Source organism: Astyanax mexicanus, chromosome 18 (genome assembly GCF_023375975.1).
Source record: "Astyanax mexicanus isolate ESR-SI-001 chromosome 18, AstMex3_surface, whole genome shotgun sequence".
Classification (NCBI taxonomy): Eukaryota; Metazoa; Chordata; class Actinopteri; order Characiformes; family Acestrorhamphidae; genus Astyanax; species Astyanax mexicanus.
In genome coordinates, this window is record NC_064425.1 from 25,936,877 (window position 1) to 25,958,516 (window position 21,640).

At 34.7% G+C, this 21,640-nt stretch overlaps 1 protein-coding gene across 5 annotated transcripts in view; it reads left to right on the plus strand.

Moving 5' to 3' along the window:
- Positions 1-20,702, plus strand: part of mag (myelin associated glycoprotein) — a 38,311-nt gene extending 17,609 nt beyond the window's left edge. For 2 of the 5 annotated variants that reach the window (XM_022685032.2, XM_022684998.2), the window contains exons 3-13: positions 200-341; positions 3,609-3,682; positions 3,797-4,165; positions 5,042-5,338; positions 7,852-8,109; positions 8,272-8,532; positions 10,239-10,547; positions 16,240-16,339; positions 16,906-17,008; positions 17,926-17,979; positions 18,302-20,702. In XM_022685032.2, coding sequence (XP_022540753.1) covers positions 3,637-3,682; positions 3,797-4,165; positions 5,042-5,338; positions 7,852-8,109; positions 8,272-8,532; positions 10,239-10,547; positions 16,240-16,339; positions 16,906-17,008; positions 17,926-17,979; positions 18,302-18,460 — 1,956 coding nt within the window. In that variant the 5' untranslated portion in view covers positions 200-341; positions 3,609-3,636 and the 3' untranslated portion in view covers positions 18,461-20,702. Of the gene's footprint in view, positions 1-199; positions 358-3,608; positions 3,683-3,796; positions 4,166-5,041; positions 5,339-7,851; positions 8,110-8,271; positions 8,533-10,238; positions 10,548-16,239; positions 16,340-16,905; positions 17,009-17,925; positions 17,980-18,301 lie in introns of all 5 variants that reach the window. The other 3 variants (XM_049467170.1, XM_022685105.2, XM_022685167.2) reach the window with 3 other exon arrangements.
- Positions 20,703-21,640: the final 938 nt, after the last annotated feature.

Sequence of the window (21,640 nt, forward strand, 5' to 3'; positions counted from 1 at the left end):
GAGCAATTCTGTTCTCCCACACACTGCAGCTCTGTAGGAAGCAGGTGCTGACTATCTGATGTATATGCCCAAGTATGTGTGTGTGTTTGTGTCTGTGTGTGTGTGTGTGTGTGTGTGTTTGTGAGTGTGTGCTTTTTGCTGGCGGGGAAGACTAATGTCATTGGCTGATCCTTCTCACACTTTTTTTTATTGTTTTTAGAGAAGTCAATAAGGCGGCTAAGCTGACGTGAGAGCCCACCACAGCGAGTGTGTGAAGAAGACGACAGAAAGAGAGAGAGTTGGAGAGAGAAAGAGAGAGAGAACAGAGTCTGTGCCTGTCTGACTCTCAACCAGCAGTTCAAGTTTGTTCTCTTTTGAGTTTAGTAATATGAACTAATAAGCACAATGCAGAAAATAGCTTTAAATGGTGTAAATTAATTTATTTTATTTTAACTGTTTTAACATTATTTTTTTAAGTAAGTGAGATTGTGAAATTGAGATTGGACATCAATACATATATAACCTACCAGAGGGCATCTGTCAAGTCTGAAACAGAAGATAGGCTTATGGTTTTGTCGAGAAACCATTATAGAACACTTTTTTCACTTCTCCTTCACTAAAAAATAAGGAGGTAATTATATTTGCACCTTGTCCAGTATGAGGGTTAAAGGGAGCTGCTTTTTATTCTTAAAACAAAAAAGTTAAACTTCTCTTTTTTTTATACTGGATTAATAGAAGTCTTAGTTTTGACACACCTTTAAAAATAAATGGAAATGTAACATTTTGCATATTTATTAGCTGTAGCTGCAGTTTTTTTCCTATTTTGGCACTTCTCCGAACTGTCTTTTTTCAGTTGTTATGTAAGAACTTTCTTTGGTGATGACAGAATAGGGTGAGCATATTTTGTTCTTCTAAAAGATGTCACAGGGAACACCCATTGTGGTTATCAATTTGTGGTAGAGCTGACTGCGGTATGACCAGAAATGCATTTCACAGTATTTTGCAAGATTCTGACGGTTTCACAGTTCACTATTATAATTATTTATTTATAGTTTTTTGCATGACTGAGCATAGGATTGTGACTTACTGTACTGTTACGAGTATGTATAATATAAAACATTAAGGCTTTAAATGAAGGCTTTGCTTACTATTGGGTTTACTTTATCCCACAAAATGACACAATATATGAAGAAATTAGATTTTATTAGCAGAAAAACAGAACTAAAGAATTTAAAAAACAGACCTTAAAAAGAGATAAGACAACAACTTTAACACGGTTTCCTTTACAAAACAAAATATTTTAAATAGTTCCATAAAATATAATAAAATAGGTTTATTATCAATTTACAAGCCATTAGAGGCATTAAATAATTTAAGCAGCCTTTTATTAGTTTATCACAGTTTCCTTGGTTCTCCAGTTAACAAATACATTCAGTTCAGTGTGCATTAATATTATTCTTCAGGCTACAGTATTTATACATTTAAAAGGGCTATAGTTACTCATATTGCAAAGAGCAATGCTCTAGGAAGGACAGCAGGAGGCTCCACAGAGAGCTAAGCTGACGCTACTCCAGTTAGTTAGCTTGTTATGCTAACTGGCTAGCATAAGCGTGGGAGTTGTATGTGCTTCTTTGGCGTTGCTGTTCGACACAGCGCTCCACAGCGCCTCTAGCGGTATGGCGGTATGTGAAGAATGCATCAAGCCTTCTGTTATTTTTACTATGAAAAATATATATGCTTTGCTTCTGTTGTATTGGTTATTTAGCTACTTGACTTATGGGCTCCTTGCATTTACGGCTCTGACGCATTTCCGTTTTCAAATAATGCGGCTCGGACGTTTCCGGTTGTATTGTTTACATTGGCCTGTATAGGCAAAACGTACATTTTTTACTAGCGAGAGGTCAAAATGAGTATCCAGCGTGAAGTTTTCAAGCCGTTTTCAGCACTGTTGTGTTCCTTTTTGCACGGCGTCTGCTAAGTTTTAAGGAAGCTTTAAGCTAATAAATCTAATAAACAGTGGCTATAAACATTAGTCGGGACCACTTTACCATTTCGCCATATTAAAGGTCTGTAGCAAACATTTCATACCAGACTACCTGGTTAAACCAGAAACGTCAGAAGCTTGGAGACGACTGGCAAAGCATGCAGCGCCACTGCTTTTTAAATGGAATAATTAACGTTACAGCACCCAGGCTCCATGTATTTGGGAGAGTAGATCAGCGTACTTGCCTGAATGATCCACCAGCTAGCATTTTTTATTATTATTATTATTATAGCGAGATATTATTATTATTATTGTTGTTATTATTATAATAGCTAATTATTATTATTATTATTATTAATATTATTAAAATATTATAACTAGCATTTGTATTCTTATTTTTTACTAATATAGCTAGCGTTTTTATTATTAGTATAGCTTGATATTATTATTATTATTATAGCTAGAATTATTATTATTATTATTATAGCTATATATTATTATAAATTGTACTATTTTTATTATTATTATTATTATTATTATTATTATTATTATTATTGCTAGCATTTTTATTATTATAGCCAGCATTTGTCTAATTATTTTTATAATGATTATTATAGTTTGCGTTATTATTATTACTAGCATTTTATTAGACTTCCATTTGATAACAGGAGAAACTATCAATAATGCACCTAGCAAGCTAGTTAGCTATACTAGCTAATGCTGAGCTATGTGGGCTAACGTAAAATATAAGAAAAAAATTTTTGTAGTGTGTAGGTATGATATAGTTTATAGGCATATAGTTTAAAGCCTTTCTCTAGTTTTCTAGTGGTAGGCTTTACTGGTCTCCTTGACGTTGAGGTTAATTTTTAGAAGCTCTTGTAAACACCAGCTGATAATACTGCCATAACGAGTGTATTGGAAAAGCTCTGTATAGCATGGCATAGCCTAGCATTGTTTTGATAGCCTCTAGTGATAGCTACTATTAACTATTTATAATAATTATCTTTATGTTCTTTTGAAATTAGGTTGATTTTTTTAAAATGCAGTCTTAAAAGCCTGTATGTTTGTAAAATTTGAGGGTGTAAATAAAATGTATCACAGTTTAGCTGTGCTGTTAGCTACATAGCTGTTGGATACAAAAGTTTGGGTTTTTGGAATTGTCCCCTTTTTTTCTATTTCACTTGTTTTGTTGATGCCAAAGAAAATTGCAGTGTTACAGGAGCACTGTAAATGTACATAAATATATAATGTATATTGAGTGAAATAAAGATAGTAAAATAAAAAAGTAACTTATGAGTACAATATGACAAACAAATGAACATATTTAAACTGGCAAACGGCAGCTTAGATGCCTTTCCCTAAAAATATGTGTCCAAACCAATAAACATTTAGATACATTTGTTTTTATTGTATATTCCTTTAAAAAAGGAAACAATTAGTACAAAAAAACTCTGAAAATAGGTAATATTTGGATAATATTTGTTTAAATGTCATTGTATACATTGCTGTATAGCAAACTATGTACATTACCCCTAGGAACCACACATTTCTATCATTTATCTGTTAAAGTTTTTTAAACATACATTTTTTATTTTTTTGTTCACTCATTTGATGACTAAAAACATTTGTCCTGAATTGTTTTAAGGTTAATGGTCCTAAACTAAACCACGACCATGAAGTGCTTAGAACTGCTGCTGCCTCTACTGCTGCTTATAAGAGGTAATAAAATAATTCATTTCTTTCTTTTATGCCGTTCCATTAGCATATGGCATTAATAGATAATTAAGAAGAATATCTATACTATATTTAAGCTTATTTTCTTTTTTCGTACAGATATAAGAGCTCAGTGGAACGTATGGATGCCCAGGGATATCTCAGCAATGACTAACTCCTGTGTGGTAATCCCATGCACATTCATGTACCCCTCCGCTGTCAGACCTTATCGGGGCACGCACGGTATCTGGTACTTTGGCCAGCCATACCCGCAACTCTTCCCTCCGGTGGTTTATAAGTCCCGCACAGACATTGTGCATGAGAGCTACAAAGGCCGGACCAGGCTCTTGGGTGACCTATCTCAGAAGAACTGCACGTTGCAGATCAACAATGTTGGAGTTGAGCATTCTGGGCGGTATTACTTCAGAGCAGATCTAGGTGGAGCAAACATCTACACCTACCCAGATTTCACTGAGCTTAAGGTGTTGGGTAAGTTCTACATACCAGACTCATTTGCAGGCAGTTGGTTCCATCTGAAATGATTTTCTATAAGTCCATTAGTGGAAATCATTGTGTGCATTTACATGCATTTAAAAAAAAATTGGCTACTGAGGAAAATCAGTAATCTGATCAACATGTTTACGTAAACCTGGATAATCAGACAATGAAAACTCATTTGCTGTTAAGAACATGCATGTTAATGTTCTCAATGTTATATTAGATCATCACTTTAAACTAGGGCTGCAACTAATGATTATTTTGGTACTCAAATAATCTGATGATTATGTGTTCGAATAATCTATTAGTCAACAATTATTTCTGCCATGTCCTCCATCTCTAAAAATGATAGAAACAACTGAACACGAGATTCTAAAGGCATTTAAATGTCTAGCTTTTATTTGAACATGGACAGTACTGTTTATTTAGTGATTAAATATGTAATCTGTTGTGTTTAGGCACTTTTGGAATTGAGTGTAACTTGCGTGAGTGATCCATTTACACATCTCCCATTGCGGTTCTGTCCTCAACACTTTGTGTAACACGATACTGTTACAAATTAACGATTAGTCGACAATGAAATTTGTAGTCGAGAATTTTATTAATCTACATTGTTGATTGTATCGACTGATCGTTGCAGCCCACTTTAAACTCAACTGCATCAGTTCAAATCATCTGCAATAGACCATACTGCCATAAAGTACATTCTAGATGTAACAATTTACAACCGCAATGCTTTTTGGAACATAGTGATTTTGCCATATCACATAATGTTTTGGGAGTCTGGTAAAGGAATGCCTTTGAATTATTGCTTGAAATATTGTAAGCAAATCACATTAGCATCTGAGACCTCTGCTTCTTTCTTAGATCAGCCCAACATTGATGTCCCAGCAGAGATAGTCAGTGACGAGAGCTTGGACCTGACATGCTATGCACCAGACAACTGTCCAGACATGAGCCCAGAGATCCACTGGATGTACACCGACTACCTGCCTGAACCTCTCTTCACCTCAGACTACGTCGAGGAGAGCAACACGGCAGTACTGGCCAGCACACTCACCTTCACACCACGACCTATACATAACGGCCAGCTGCTGGGCTGCAGGGTTCATTTCCCTAACACCAGTTTCGTCTATGAGCGTCTGATCTCCCTGGACATCAAGTGTGAGTTATCTAAGGCTATGTTTATATTACCAGCTGAAGTGACTTAAATCCGAATTTTTGCCTTAATGTGACAAAGATCTGAATCATACAGAAGTACAAATCCAATCCAATCAGTCACTTTAAAAAGTGGTCCTACATCAGACACATATTTAAATCATGGGCATAAAGTGAAAATTGGATTTTTTGGGTCTTTAAATTGCACTAGTGTTGTGCCACATTTTGACTCTCAGATAGAATCTGACTCCCATTTGTGTGTCCCACAGCAGTATGGGCATAAAATATTATTACATGATTCCTTTTGTGTATGTATAACTATGAATATTGCAACAGAATAAATCTTAAACATAATCAAATTTTGGCAGGGAGAAATCGAAACAACACATCAGCATGGCTAAGTGCATAAGAGTAAACATATATTGTGCATGCATGATATTTCTGCAAAAGGTTTGCTCAGATTACAGACACTTATCAGCATGAACTTGATCTGGTTCTGGTAAATAATGTAGAAGAACTGATTGGATACAGCCAAAAAATTCAGATTCTTGTAGTAAATATGTGAACAGGGATCAGCCGATGATCCTTCCAACTGGCTCATCTGTTAAGAGAAATATATCAGCCAAATTTTTGTCACTGGCAGTTTTTCAAACATCTCATGAAGCTAAAAATAATATCACAGAGAAGCCAAACCAATATTATACACTCTTTTAAAAATACAGGAGACACTTAAAAAAGTAAATGAATTTACTGCTGTTAATAAAAAAGCATTTCCAGTTGTTTTGAATTTAAACCTGCGTATGGAGAGCTACCTTCTAGCTGACTTTAGCAACGACAAATCAATCAATCAATTAATAAATTAATTAATCAATCAATCAATCAATCAATCAATCAGTCCCACATGATGTATCTAATTCCTGCCACCAGGAATGCTTCATCACTTAAATGTGTGTTAGATATGGGACGAAGGTGTAACCTACAATACAATAAATAGCTCTCCAGTAGCAGGACTAAACCTCACATTACTAGAACAGTGAGAAAGTAAAGCACAACTTCTCTGCCATTGCAGTTGGTCCTGTGTCTGGGACAAAATACCATCTGCATTCTGCCTGGGTCCCGGAGTTCCAATCCAGTTGGCCCATTTCCCAGGGGATTGGACTGGATGGCATAGATTTCGAATGTGTGCATGCTAGTTCAATCATCAGTACATCTGCATAATCACATGGTTAACTCATTAGTATTCTTAGTCAAGCATGTTTAGGGAACTTGGCAAATTTTGAGGCTATGAATTGTGGAAGAAGGCTAATGCTATATTCTGCTAGTCTGTGATTAGGAAAGAAACAGGGCACTATACATGGGGCCTGTATGGGAAGCCCACAGTGCGAAAGACAAAATCTTAGCAAGTGAAAATATTTAAAGGCAAGATATTTTGTTTTACTAAGCTTTGTAAGTGTAAGATTATTTTTTTATTTACGGGATAATGATCTTAATCAGTCTAGCTTAGAATTTCCACCTTATTTTAAGTAATTTGAAATAAAAAAAGCACAAAAAGTCACAGTCAAGTTATTTTAGAATCTTTATTTTTTATTTTCTCAATTTTATTTCTCAAAGTTGAGCTAAAAAACAGTGACTTTCACTTGATGTAAGTCTCATTTCACACATTTAAGATAAGAGACTTCAAGATTGCTTATTTAATTTAAAATACCTTTTCTGAATTTGCTATGTATTGAGTCAAATTAAACTACGGACAACATTTATCCCAAATTAAAAAAAAAAAACAAATTGCCATTTATGTTCAGAAAATGAGAAATAACAAAAAAAGATGCAGAGCTTTCAGACCTTACATTTTTCATAGAAAACTATTTAATATTGATATATAGAGATTTAGAAGTTCAGAAATCAATATTTGGTGCAATAACCCTGGTTTTTATTCACAATTCTCATGCATCTTGGCATGTTCTCCTCCACCAGTCTTACACACTGCTTTTGGATAACTTTATGCCACTCCTGGTGCAAATATTCAAGAAGTTCAGCTTAATTTGATGGTTTGTGATCATCCCTTTTCCTCTTGATTATATTCCCGAGGCTTTCAATTTGGTAAAATCAAAGAAACTCATCATTTTTAAATCGGTCTCTTATTTTGTTTCAGGGCTGTATTTTTTTCTAGTTTTTGCCAATGGATTTTTGGCAGTGCAGTTTGTTTGGGGTTGGGGGGTGTACACTACACATGGGGCCTAGATGGGACCCGTGTGAGATTGAGGTGCGCTGTATTGATGAGGCCCATTCGAGATGCCCAATAGGAACAGGTCCTAGAAACAGCACATGAATAAACCCAGTCAGAGCTCATGCCCACCTGGAACCTACCTAGTCTAAATTCCACCCATGTGAACTTCATGTGAGCATCTTAGAGGCTTATTATTTTGGATAAAGCATAAGAATATGCTGGGCCACTTTTAAATAATAAAAAAAAAACATAAACATATTATCTTGTTATTTTTATTCTCTCTTTGTGTCTGTAGATGCCCCTCGCACAGTGTGGGTAAATGTATCTCAGGAGGTAATGGAGGGAAGTTCAGTGACACTGCACTGCGATGTGGACAGCAACCCTGCACCACGGATTTCCTGGCACTTTGGAGATGAGGAGCTGATGTCGGAAACAGCCTCAAATGCTTCCCTTTTCTTGGAATCCCTGACTCCTGAACAGGAGGGTGTATACACCTGTGTAGGAGACAACGGCTATGGGGCCATGAACACTTCCATGTATTTAGCTGTGAGATGTGAGTTTGTAGGTTCTACTTGATATATTTTTTATCCAGCCATCATTGAGATTGACCAATTCATTCATAATCTCAGTGTAGTTCTATATATGCTGTAAATACTCTTTGTGATGACTCCCTCACCTTTATTTCTTGTGTTTGGTTGGTGTTTGGTGCCTACAGATCCCCCCAGAGAACCGCTGGTGAATGAGTCACTGACGGTACAGGAGGGCTCCACAATAGCTCTCCATTGCAGCACTCAGGGCAATCCTGCTCCAACACTCACCTGGCTAAAGGATGGGGAATTGGTTGGAACCATCACAGCTGAGGAGGTGAACGTTCTGGAACTGTTGGAGATCACGCCACAGGTGGACGGCACTTACCGATGCCTTGCTGAGAATGAGCATGGACGTGCCAGCAGCTCTCTGAACATCACTGTGGAGTGTGAGATAACTAAACAGTCAATTTATTGAGCCATTCCTATTGTGCTGAATTTGTTAAAAGTAACTACTTTTCACTGAAATTTGTTGGAAAATAAGGGGATACAAATCTTCATACAAAGCTTTATTCTTAAGCCCTATCCGGGCGGGATTAGTTTCTCAGGGGAACGTCTGTGAAAAATATTTTACCCTTCTACTCAGTGATAAAACTCTTGCATCCGGACTGCAATTGAAAAAACAGAATGACCAGTTAGTTTTTTTGGCTTTCTCGGTCACGTCATCATGTTCAGTAGCTCCTCCATTTCCATCCACTGTTGTGTTTACGCGGATCTCCATGGAAACACGCACCCAAAGTGTAATTACGGTGTGTGGCAGTGTACAAATAGCTATTTTATTAAACGCGAGGTGATAAAACTTAGAGATGTGCGTCCGGACAGGACTAAAATTACCGGACGACGTTCAGCGAAAAACAGCAGGTAATTCAGCCTGTAATTTTCTCAGAGGACGTATGGGAAAAACACATACATGGTCGTTCCTGGAGGGAATATAATAATAATTACAGAGGACCCTCCATAAAAGAGAAACTAATCCCGTCCGGATAGGGCTTTAGATAAACTTACCCTAAGGGCCAATTTATGCTGTGTTGGAAATATAGCCATCGCCTACTCACAGCCTTTACACCATTCACATCTCCCAAAAATATATTGTACTTGAACATTTCATGAAACTAATTATTAAAAGTTTAACCCTGTTTATCCAAAATTCGTGTAAAAAAAATATATATATATATATCTGATTCAGAAGCTAATGCTAAAATTTTATGGAAGGCATATCAACATTTTAAAAGGATTCCAGAAAGGTTAACCTGTAATGATACAAAAAATAATTTTCCAGGAATGTTCTAAAAACATGTACATAGTAATAGTTTGCGTCACATCGTTATTAAAATCTTTTTCATATAACGTTCCTGGCTAGACAAATATTGGTAAAACTCAATAACATTATGGAGCCATTAAAAGTAGCATTCCCGCAAATGAAAATGAAAAAATTGGCACGCGTGACGTGGCAACATTTAGAACATTCAGACAACTTCACAGAAAACATTCTTTTAACCAAACATTATTAGCTGGGTAGTCTCCTGAATTGCCCTATCTCTTTTCTCCTCCCCAATAATTACAAACTGATGCCATTTCAAATCAGCAAAATGTGCTTGCATCCACTGCAAAAATGATACTGTAATTACAGCTCTGGAAAAAATTAAGAGACCACTTTAGTTTCTGAATCAGTTTATCTGATTTTGCTATTTATAGGTAGATGTTTGAGTAGTATGAACATTGTTGTTTTATTCTATGAACTACAGACAACATTTCTCCCAAATTCCAAATAAAAATATTGTCATTTAGCGCATTTATTTGCAGAAAATGAGAAATGGCTGAAATAACAAAAAAGATGCAGAGCTTTCAGACTCTTTCAGAAATTATATTCATAATGATGAACCAAATCTATCTGCATTTTTTCCACCATGTGTATCATCAGCCAGATAAGACAAATATAAACCCTTACGGTGTAGGGCACTTGTGCAGCCTATGTAGAATTTGCATTGAGTTCCGATCCTAATCAGAAACACAAATTGGCCTTAAGAAGCCAAACACACTGTAGTGAAATATCTATTGTTTTTAACAGTCTCATTCTCATTTCTTGTCTCTGCAGTTGCCCCCATTCTCCTGGAAGATTCCAAGTGCACCATAGTGCGAGAAGGTGTTCAGTGTGTCTGCATAGCCTCAGGGAACCCTGAGCCCTCCATTGAGTTTTACCTGCCAGACCTCAATATAACTATTAATGAGACCAATGGCCGTTTCAACTATTACACACATTCAGATGGCTACACATCAACTGGCATGATCAAACTAAGGGAAAAGGGGGAGAGGGGGAACAATGGAGGCACAGCTGTACATGTGCACTGCAGCATCACCAACATATACGGCACAGAGACCATCCGGCTGGAGCTGCAGCAAGAGAGTGAGTCCATTTACCAGCCCTAAGGTCTTATGATAAATAAATGAATAGAAATTTGGTTCCAGTGTCTACAGAGATCATTTTTTTTTTGAGAAAATGTGATGTTTATTTAATGGAAACATCTCATCAGTGGTTAAAAAATACAGCTGTGGGCTTTGTAGTGGTGTCATGATCAAGTATTGGCCTTATAATGGGAGGGAAGGTTGCAACCCTGTTGTTAATGTAAGTCGTTTGTAATCATCCAATAGTGTTGATTAGTAGTAGTGCAAAAGACGTGGCTGATTTACTCTCAAAACTGTAATGTGCAGAAAATTTGTAAATATTATCTTTTTAAGAGACAACACTAAAGAAATGACACTTTGATACAAAGTAAAGTAGTCAGTGTACTCAATAACTCAACACAGTTTAAAACTAGGCAATACCATATTTTTCGCACTAAAAGCTGTACCGTATTACAAGGTGCACTTTCAATAAAAGTCTATTTTCTGGTCTATGTTTATACATAAGGCACCAGATTATAAGGCAAATTATACCACAGGTAGTTTCGACCCTGCAAAGTGATGAGAAGCGAGTGACAGTATTAGCTGGTAATGCAACCGAATCTCTCCATGAATTACTCCGCCACAAACAGATAACCTAGCAGTGCTGCAGTGCTTACAAATCAAATGGAATGTCATTATACACCACTGGGAGGAGCTGGATCCCATAGGCACAGGGCAGAAACGCCATTTCTCCAATAGCTGGCGCGGGAAAAGACGCAGTCCCATAAATAAACCCAGCAATTTAAAAATAACGCATTATTACATGCATTATCAGCCACCAATATCAGGTTAAGTTGTTATTATTAAAATAAAAGCTTAAGTGTACATATTTTTCAGTTAATATAGGGTATTTTAAGCTGAATGTAAGGTGGTCAAAAGAGGGGGACCCTTGTAATTCCACAGGTCTTGCCGCTGTCAAACCAGCACTGGACTTTAATCTACACAAATTTCTCTCATGAAAACCGTTTATTTGGGTGATTATAGTTCTAACGTTTATTTACATTAAGCTTAGATTTCCACATTTAATGTACAACACTGAAATAGTAAATGCTTGCTGTGTTATCAAGAGCCACAATTGCTCTCACGCCCGGAGAGGGAAACCTTTTGCAAATGGAGTGCGTTTTTTAGCTTACCAGCTTGGAAGCATGGGGAATAACAGGTCAACAACATTAAAAAAACATTACTCAGTGTGGTCTAAGTAAAAGACAATAATAAAACACAAAAATAATAGCCTTACTGTTTTACACTAATCACCAGAAACATTTCATAGTAGTGTTTTGTCTAGGTTGGCTAGTTATAACCTATAAATTAAAGCAAGGTTAGCTAGTTATAACTTATACATTAAAGCTAGGTTAGCTAACTAGTTAATTTAAAGCAAGGTTATCTAGTTATAAACTAAATTAAAGGTAGGTTAGCTTGTTATAACTTAAAAATAAAAGCTAGGTTAGCTAGTCAAAACTTATAAATTAAAGCTAGGTTATATATTTAACTTAAAGCTAGGTTAGCTAGTCAAAACTTATAAATAAAAGCTAGGTTAGCTAGTTATAACCTATAAATTAAAGCAAGGTTAGCTAGTTATACCTTATACATTAAAGCTATAACCTATAAATTAAACCTAGGTTAGCTAGTTATAACTTATACATTAAAGCTAGGTTAGCTAGTTATAACCTATAAATAAAAGCTAGGTTAGCTATTTATAACTTATAAATTAAAGCTAGGTTAGCTAGTCATAACATAAATTATATCTAGGTTAGCTAGTTATAATTTATCCATTAAAGCTAGGTTAGCTAGTTATAATTTATCCATTAAAGCTAGGTTAGCTAGTTAAAACTTATAAATTAAAGCTAGGTTAGCTAGTTATAACTTATAAATTAAAGCTAGGTTAGCTAGTTAAAACTTATAAATTAAAGCTAGGTTAGCTAGTTATAACTTATAAATTAAAGCTAGGTTAGCTAGTTATAACTTATAAATTAAAGCTAGGTTAGCTAGTTATAACTTATAAATTAAAGCTAGGTTAGCTAGTTATAACTTATAAATTAAAGCTAGGTTAGCTAGTTATAACTTATAAATTAAAGCTAGGTTAGCTAACTAGTTAACCTAAAGCTAGGTTAGCTAGTTATAAATTATAAATAAAAGCTAGGTTAGCTAGTTATAACTTATACATTAAAGCTAGGTTAGCTAACTAGTTAATTTAAAGCTAGGTTAGCTAGTCAAAACTTATAAATTAAAGCTAGGTTAGCTTGTTATAACTTAAAAATAAAAGCTAGGTTAGCTAGTCAAAACTTATAAATTAAAGCTAGGTTATATATTTAACTTAAAGCTAGGTTAGCTAGTCATAACCTATAAATAAAAGCTAGGTTAGCTAGTCAAAATTTATAAGTAAAAGCTAGGTTAGCTAGTTATAACTTATAAATTAAAGCTAGGTTATCTATTTAACTTAAAGCTAGGTTAGCTAGTTATACCTTATACATTAAAGCTATAACCTATAAATTAAACCTAGGTTAGCTAGTTATAACTTATACATTAAAGCTAGGTTAGCTAGTTATAACCTATAAATAAAAGCTAGGTTAGCTATTTATAACTTATAAATTAAAGCTAGGTTAGCTAGTCATAACATAAATTATATCTAGGTTAGCTAGTTAAAACTTATAAATTAAAGCTAGGTTAGCTAGTTATAACTTATAAATTAAAGCTAGGTTAGCTAGTTATAACCTATAAATAAAAGCTAGGTTAGCTATTTATAACTTATATATTAAAGTTAGGTTAGCTAGTTATAACTTATACATTAAAGCTAGGTTAGCTAGTTATAACCTATAAATAAAAGCTAGGTTAGCTATTTATAACTTATAAATTAAAGCTAGGTTAGCTATTTATAACTTATAAATTAAAGCTAGGTTAGCTATTTATAACTTATAAATTAAAGCTAGGTTAGCTAGTCAAAACTTATAAATAAAAGCTAGGTTAGCTAGTTATAACTTATGAATTAAAGCTAGGTTATCTATTTAACTTAAAGCTAGGTTAGCTAGTTATAACCTATAAATTAAAGCTAGGTTAGCTAGTTATAACTTATAAATAAAAGCTAGGTTAGCTATTTATAACTTATAAATTAAAGCTAGGTTATCTATTTAACTTAAAGCTAGGTTAGCTAGTTATGACCTATAAATTAAAGCAAGGTTAGCTAGTTATAACCTATAAATTAAAGCTAGGTTAGCTAGTTATACCTTATACATTAAAGCTATAACCTATAAATTAAACCTAGGTTAGCTAGTTATAACCTATAAATAAAAGCTAGGTTAGCTATTTATAACTTATAAATTAAAGCTAGGTTAGCTAGTCATAACATAAATTATATCTAGGTTAGCTAGTTATAATTTATACATTAAAGCTAGGTTAGCTAGTTAAAACGTATAAATTAAAGCTAGGTTAGCTAGTTAAAACTTATAAATTAAAGCTAGGTTAGCTATTTATAACTTATAAATAAAAGCTAGGTTAGCTAGTTATAACCTATAAATAAAAGCTAGGTTAGCTATTTATAACTTATAAATAAAAGCTAGGTTAGCTAGTTATAACCTATAAATTAAAGCTAGGTTAGCTATTTATGACTTATAAATTAAAGCTAGGTTAGCTAGTTATAACTTATAAATTAAAGCTAGGTTAGCTAGTCAAAACTTATAAATTAAAGCTAGGTTAGCTAGTTATAACTTATAAATTAAAGCAAAGTTATCTATTTAACTTAAAGTTAGGTTAGCTAGTTATAACCTATAAATTAAAGCAAGGTTAGCTATTTATAACTTATAAATAAAAGCTAGGTTAGCTAGTTATAACTTATAAATAAAAGCTAGGTTAGCTAGTTATAACTTATAAATTAAAGCTAGGTTAGCTAGTCAAAACTTATAAATTAAAGCTAGGTTAGCTAGTTATAACTTATAAATTAAAGCAAAGTTATCTATTTAACTTAAAGTTAGGTTAGCTAGTTATAACCTATAAATTAAAGCAAGGTTAGCTAGTTATAACTTATAAATAAAAGCTAGGTTAGCTAGTTATAACTTATAAATAAAAGCTAGGTTAGCTAGTTATAACTTATACATTAAAGCTAGGTTAGCTAGTTATAACTTATACATTAAAGCTAGGTTAGCTAGTTATAACTTATACATTAAAGCTAGGTTAGCTAGTTATAACTTATAAATTAAAGCTAGGTTATCTATTTAACTTAAAGCTAGGTTAGCTAGTTATAACCTATAAATTAAAGCTAGGTTAGCTAGTTATAACTTATAAATAAAAGCTAGGTTAGCTAGTTATAACTTATACATTAAAGCTAGGTTAGCTAGTTATAACCTATAAATAAAAGCTAGGTTAGCTAGTTATAATTTATCAATTAAAGCTAGGTTAGCTAGTTATAACTTATCAATTAAAGCTAGGTTAGCTAACTAGTTAACCTAAAGCTAGGTTAGCTAGTTATAAATTATAAATAAAAGCTAGGTTAGCTAGTTATAATTTATCAATTAAAGCTAGGTTAGCTAGTTATAACTTATCAATTAAAGCTAGGTTAGCTAGTTATAACTTATCAATTAAAGCTAGGTTAGCTAACTAGTTAACCTAAAGCTAGGTTAGCTAGTTATAACTTATCAATTAAAGCTAGGTTAGCTAGTTATAACTTATCAATTAAAGCTAGGTTAGCTAACTAGTTAACCTAAAGCTAGGTTAGCTAGTTATAAATTATAAATAAAAGCTAGGTTAGCTAGTTATAACTTATCAATTAAAGCTAGGTTAGCTAGTTATAACTTATCAATTAAAGCTAGGTTAGCTAGTTATAACATAAATTATATGTAGGTTAGCTAGTTATAACTTATACATTAAAGCTAGGTTGGTTAGTTATGTATAACTTATAAATTAAAGTTAGGTTAGCAAGTTATATATAAATTATTATAAATTTAATCTGGGTTAGCTAGTTATAACTTATATTACACCACACTTAGCAAAAGGCCAAGCTCAAGCCCATTAATTCACGCAATTTTCTTAGGGTAAAGCTCCTTTGCTTCTTTGTTTAGCTTATCAAGGTAAGTTATCTTGCACTTGACTGGTGCTACCCAGCATGCAATGCATCATTATGTAGTTGCCCACACGCTATAAACAGTGATAATAGAACTGTGGTATAATTGCAATAATACACTCGAGCCTCGACCACAGCACAGCAGTGCCAATATTACATGTTATAGCACTGACACTCAGGCTGATAATACTCCCCTCTGAATGGGGAAATAGTGGTAAGCGGCTAAACTCTGGTATAAGTCTACACTTCAGTGGAGTAGCATTAGTGAGATACTGTATATAAATAGTGGCTTTTTATATAAAAAGTAACAATAGGATATTTTCACTCCAAGCCATTTTTGTTCCAAGCCATTTTAGATCATTTTATTGGTTTACCCTTCAAAAGTGAAAAAACAAATATAATGTTGTTACAAGGAAAGAAGAATCACGACAATGTATACATAGTTTTAAGTAACTTAATGTACTCATCTGTGTAGTGTTGATAATGCACAAAATATTTATTCTACCATTGCTTCAGACAAACTTTAATTATCAGAGTCTGAGCATTGCTGTGCAATAAGACACTGACATATCTCTAATTCAAGAAAGTTCATTTTATTTTTCAGAAAAGTACATGATGGCTGTGATAGTGGGGACCATCGGCGGAGTGGCAGTCATCGCTTTTATCGTTGCAGCTGTGCGATATGTGGGCCAAAACAACAAAAAGTGAGTAACCTATGAAATCCATGGGACAGAGCTGGGGAAAGGGGTAAAACAAGGAAACACCCAAGCCTAGTCATCCATTCTCAAATGTGTTTCTTCTGGAATTTGCTATTTAAGCCATAACCCATTCACAGATGAAACAATTGGATCCTATGGTAAGATGGTAACATGTGCAACAATATAGGCAAACCAAATGACATTGTTGGCCATGATGTGGATTCCAGATGACCAGACTAACAAGACAGGCTCTATTGCCCCTCCATTGCTTTCTAGCCTCCAACCGCTAAGCTACGCAAAGCAAAGGCACTTAACCTCAAGTGTTTCAGCAAACCTCCAACCACTATTTTATTTTTGTCTTTGTTAATTCCCAGTAGAATTAACACACAGTTCCATTCGAGAAATTTAATGTATATAATATATATTGCCAAGAGCCTTTTTGTTTGGGAGGCAAAAGCGATCCCCTTTTTGTTAAAATGGATGCCCAGGCTTACAGTGTTGCCCTGAGCTAGTCAAAAATAGCCCGTCATTCCGTGTGAGACAGAGTCTGATCCTCTGACTCCACCCTCCAGAGAGAATGGCAACCCTGGGCAGGACGTGGGATCTAGAGTGGAGAATCCCTCCATGTTCTACAGCGCAGTCAAGAAGGACAAACAAAGTCTCAGGAAAAAAGTGGTGAGATATAATGACGCTGATGATGATGAATGATTTATAATTATATATATATATATATTTACAATAATTATATACATATATTTTTAATATACAGTTGTTTAGAGTGGTTTTTGCTGATGTCTTGGGGTCGTTAGATGCTATGCAATCATTGCGAAAAGATAATCATTTTCCACCGATCAATACTATTTATTTAAACAATTCTACTCACATGTACTGTATAGTGGAAGGGGATGTGCTCCAACTCCTTTTTGGCTTTTACATTAAGTTGATCTCTTATCCAGAGTGACTAACAAGATTACTTGTATTAGAGAGTGTATAAGAGGCCACTGTAGTGTTAGAATTCTGTTATTGGTGTAGCGTGGCATAATAGCTGTGTTATCTATTGCTTCAAACCAACCACCTTATCTCACCTTAAGTGAAAGGACACTGTAATTCTATTTACTAATAATACTATAGTATATACTGTTACTGTACTGATAAAAAATCTACAGGTTTGTTCTAATAGCAACAACAGAGATGATTGATGATAGATGATATCATCAGGACATAAAAGGACCTGTGTGGTGTTTCAATTCGAATCTAATTCAGAAATGGCTGGATTAAGATCTGCTATTTAAACAATCAAAAATGGAAAACAGCGGCAACAGCAGTTGGTTTTATTTAGTCAGGCATATAGCCATGTTTTATGCCGAGTTATTATGATGGAGCATTTAATGGGTCTTAACATCCAAACAGGATCATCACTACACACATCTTTATTTACTCAGTTCTTATTTGCATGCAAAATGTGGATGGTGGTTTATGATGGAGGGCTGTAATGTGGCCTTAGCTTCAAAGCTTCATTTCCTGACTGTTCTCTCCTCCTTCATTGCTTTTCTGCATTCTCTGTCTCTTTTTTCTTCCTCCTAACTTAACAGCTTAAGACTGAGCTGCTGGGCTCTAAGTTTAATTCCATCCTAGAGGAGAGCACGGTAAGGCTGCCACTTAAGACGGGCTCACAAATCAATAATTGGACGTACAATTACTATACAAGTGAATGAATCAGAGAGCAAATTAGAGCACATTGAGAATCCAGTTATTTCTTTGTTTAAGGCATTTTATTTGTAATTTAGCTTGAATGAGATTGCCTGTTGCCTATGCTAACATGCTATCTATCATGCTTGCTTTATTTAACTTTGCTAATACTTAACTAACACCCTGCTTCTTTGTCTGCTATCTCTACACTCTGAAACATCTGACCGGTTGATCTATTTTACTCTAAGTCGTGTTCTCTTGTTCTATCTTGTTCCGCAGGGAGACGACAGTGATTACCAGTCTGTTGGCTCAATGGCAAGCTTGGAGAGGCAAGAGCTGAACTACGCTGCCCTGGAGTTTGTACGAGGGCGCCCTCGCGAGGGAGGTTTCGGGAGGGGGGATGACGGCAGTGACTACACAGAGATCAAAGCCAAATGAATCGCGATCCTTCCCTGAAGCCTCGTCTGAAAGGGATACAGTGGCCACTAGGGCCGTCTAAATTCTTTTGCCCATGTCCTTCATGAATCAGAGGTTTTGTTTCCTCCACATTTACCTTAGTCATACCCTTGAATACCCTCTGCTATTTTGTTTCAGTTTGACCTTTTTATGACCTGTATTCCCCTTCATTTCAAGGCTGCAACCTTATCAGCTCTTTCTCAGCTGAAGTTCTAATATGAAAGAAAACATATCAAGTTTAAAGATGGCTGACAATGTTCACAAGAGTTTGTTTATATTTGTTCAAAAGGGTATATTTAAACTCTAAGTTTAAAGCTTTTTAAGAAAGCTGATTGGTTGCAGCCCAGATCTACACTCTTGAAAATGAAGGTGCCAGAATGTCTTCATTGGATTTGGATTGATGAACCTGTAAGTTAATGGATTTTTTTTTTTTACAAAACCATCTATTTTAGCTCCTGAGAAGAACCTTTTTAACCCTCACATAATCCATACCAGGTCCATAATATTCAAAATGGTGTTGCTAGAGCTCTCCAAGGTAAGAAAAGAAATCAGGAACCTTCATTTTTAAGAGTGTATTTCACTAGTGGCTCTTCAACACTGTGTCCTCAGCAAGCCGAAGCGTCAGGGAACGAGATACGTGGTGTATCTCGATGTTCTAGCACTATCTCCAACTGTGGATCTCCAGACAGAATGTGTTTTCTCTAATCCAGAGGGTTTCTCATTCACTTCCTACCGTACGTGTACCAGAATATGCACTCAGCTCAGATTGCATTCAATGATTCTCTTAGATTGTGCCCTAAAGTGATTGTTTAAATGTCTCTGGGTTTGTGCGACTCCACTGCAGGCATTATTAATGGATAACGGGATTGGGTGTTGTTTCTCCAGTTTGTTTTAACTGAGTAGAAAGCAGATTTGTTGGTTGTTGGTTTAAAAATAGCTACCTATTTTTTGATTGATTTATTTATTTTGGGGTAATTTTGTTCTATTCCCTTTTACAGATGCTTCTTTAGTTCACTTATGACCTGATGGCACAAAACACTAACTGAAAGCTCATATATATTTAGGGGGACACAGGGTGTCTCAAATGTAGGGTCTCTCAATAGTAAGGAAATGCCAATATAAAGTGTTAAGTCAGTTATAGACTCAAGGAAACGGCCTTGACAGAAAACATGGGTGTGTTCTTACATTTTAGAGAGAAATTTTAGATGCTACTATGACTATTCTAAGACAAACAGCATAAAATATTACACCATAAGAAGTGAAGTGGACTGTTATGCCCCTTGTTTTGCCGACATATCATTTTGTATTGTCCTGTGCCGAGCCAATTTTCTTTCCCACTTTTGAGCATGAACTATTTTACAGTTTTCAAAATCATCTCATTTAGGACCCTAGCCAAGACAGCAGAATGCAATCCAAAAGGTAGATTTCTGAAGCAAACTCAGCGTCATACAAGAAAATATATTCAGATACACATTGTCAGACAAGTATACATAAAAAGCATCATAGAGGAAATTATGACATTACCCAAGAGTGCTTTGAATAAATGTATTATTTATTATTTATAAACATCCTCTGCTGAGGTTGTGTCAAATTAATTAGAATAAGTTATCTAGATGTACAATGTATGTACATGTCCTAAATAAATAAACTCATTCAACTTGATATTACTAACAGTGTAACCCATAAAATGACTGATCTTACATTAAGGATGTATTCAGTAGAGGCATCTGGGATGGTAAGGGGATACTGTAATATGTAAATATGTATCTGTTCTCTGTTGTGAATCCTCGAAAACACAATAAGACCAACAAGCTCAACAATAATCTTCAGGATTTTCAACACAAATGACATTAAATATGCAATTAGTAACACTGATTGTCCTTATTTGAGAAAACAAACACAAACGCTTCACAATATTTTATTTATTTGTAAACATCAAATTCAGGAACATTTCTGTTTTGTTCATGCAGTCTAATTTTTCACTTTGTGTATTGTAAAAATATTTGTAAGCATCTGACTGTGTGATGATAACGAGGAAAAGCTATATTTTTTTCTTTATTTACATAATAATTTAAACAGGAACTCTGCAATCTTTATGCAAAAAAAGCATTGTTCAGAGCTAATCATGTATTTGATGTTTTGCTTGTTATTTTATTTTAAAAACCTTTTCAGCCTCAATGCCATCTTCTTTAAAGCAAAAACAATAAAGTAAATGAGATGGAAACTGTCTTTTGATTATTCTTTATTCAAATTCAAGGGTATTAAAAATAATTTGTCCTTTTGTTGGAGTAACTATGTCTACTGTCCGGGGATGGCTTTCTACTAAGTAGCATTGCAGTGAGGATTGGATTGCATTCAGCAACAAGAGCCTTAGTAAGATCAGGATGTTTGATGATCACCACTCCACCTCATCCTTAACTCCCCAACTCATCCCAAAAGTGTTGAAGGAGCACCATCATTCTGGTACTCAACACCATTATACCACTCTAGACCAGCTAGAGGGACTTATTAAGCTGTGTGTGTGTACTTGCACATCTGTGTCAGCAACTGATGTAACTTAAAGTAGTTAAATGTAGTGTTTTTATAAGAGTTGTTTCGACCATTCTCTCCAAATAAATGCTATCACATACATTATTATTGGATTTATTTATTGTTTTTATGTTAAACAAGGTCCATTAAGTTTAACCCAGCATCACCATAATGTGAAAATAGATACAGAAAAACTGGGCTGGGCATGCAGTGAGCGTTGCCTAATATCTTTCATGCTGTGAATTAAAATACACTTCCATGGAGTGACTGATGCACTTAACATTATCTGCAGAAGATAACACAGACAGTCCTGTCCGTAGTTTACTGTTACAGCATAGCAGTCAAAACGCTGTCCATTAACTGTTTTATTCGGGTAAACTGTGTGCGGTAAAAAACTCGAGTAAAAGTTTTTTTTTTAAAGGAGTTTTAAATCTGTAAATGAGGTTTAAATGAAATACCACAGTAGCTCATAATCAATTGTAGCTCTAAAGAGTTTGATGATACTGACAAAATGACTTTTGAAATATTTCCATGACACATTATTGGTTTCCTGCATATTGCAATGGCCTACCAACCAACCAACCACAAGCAAACTAGTGCGTACTATATATTTAGTAATGAAACTTCCTTGTT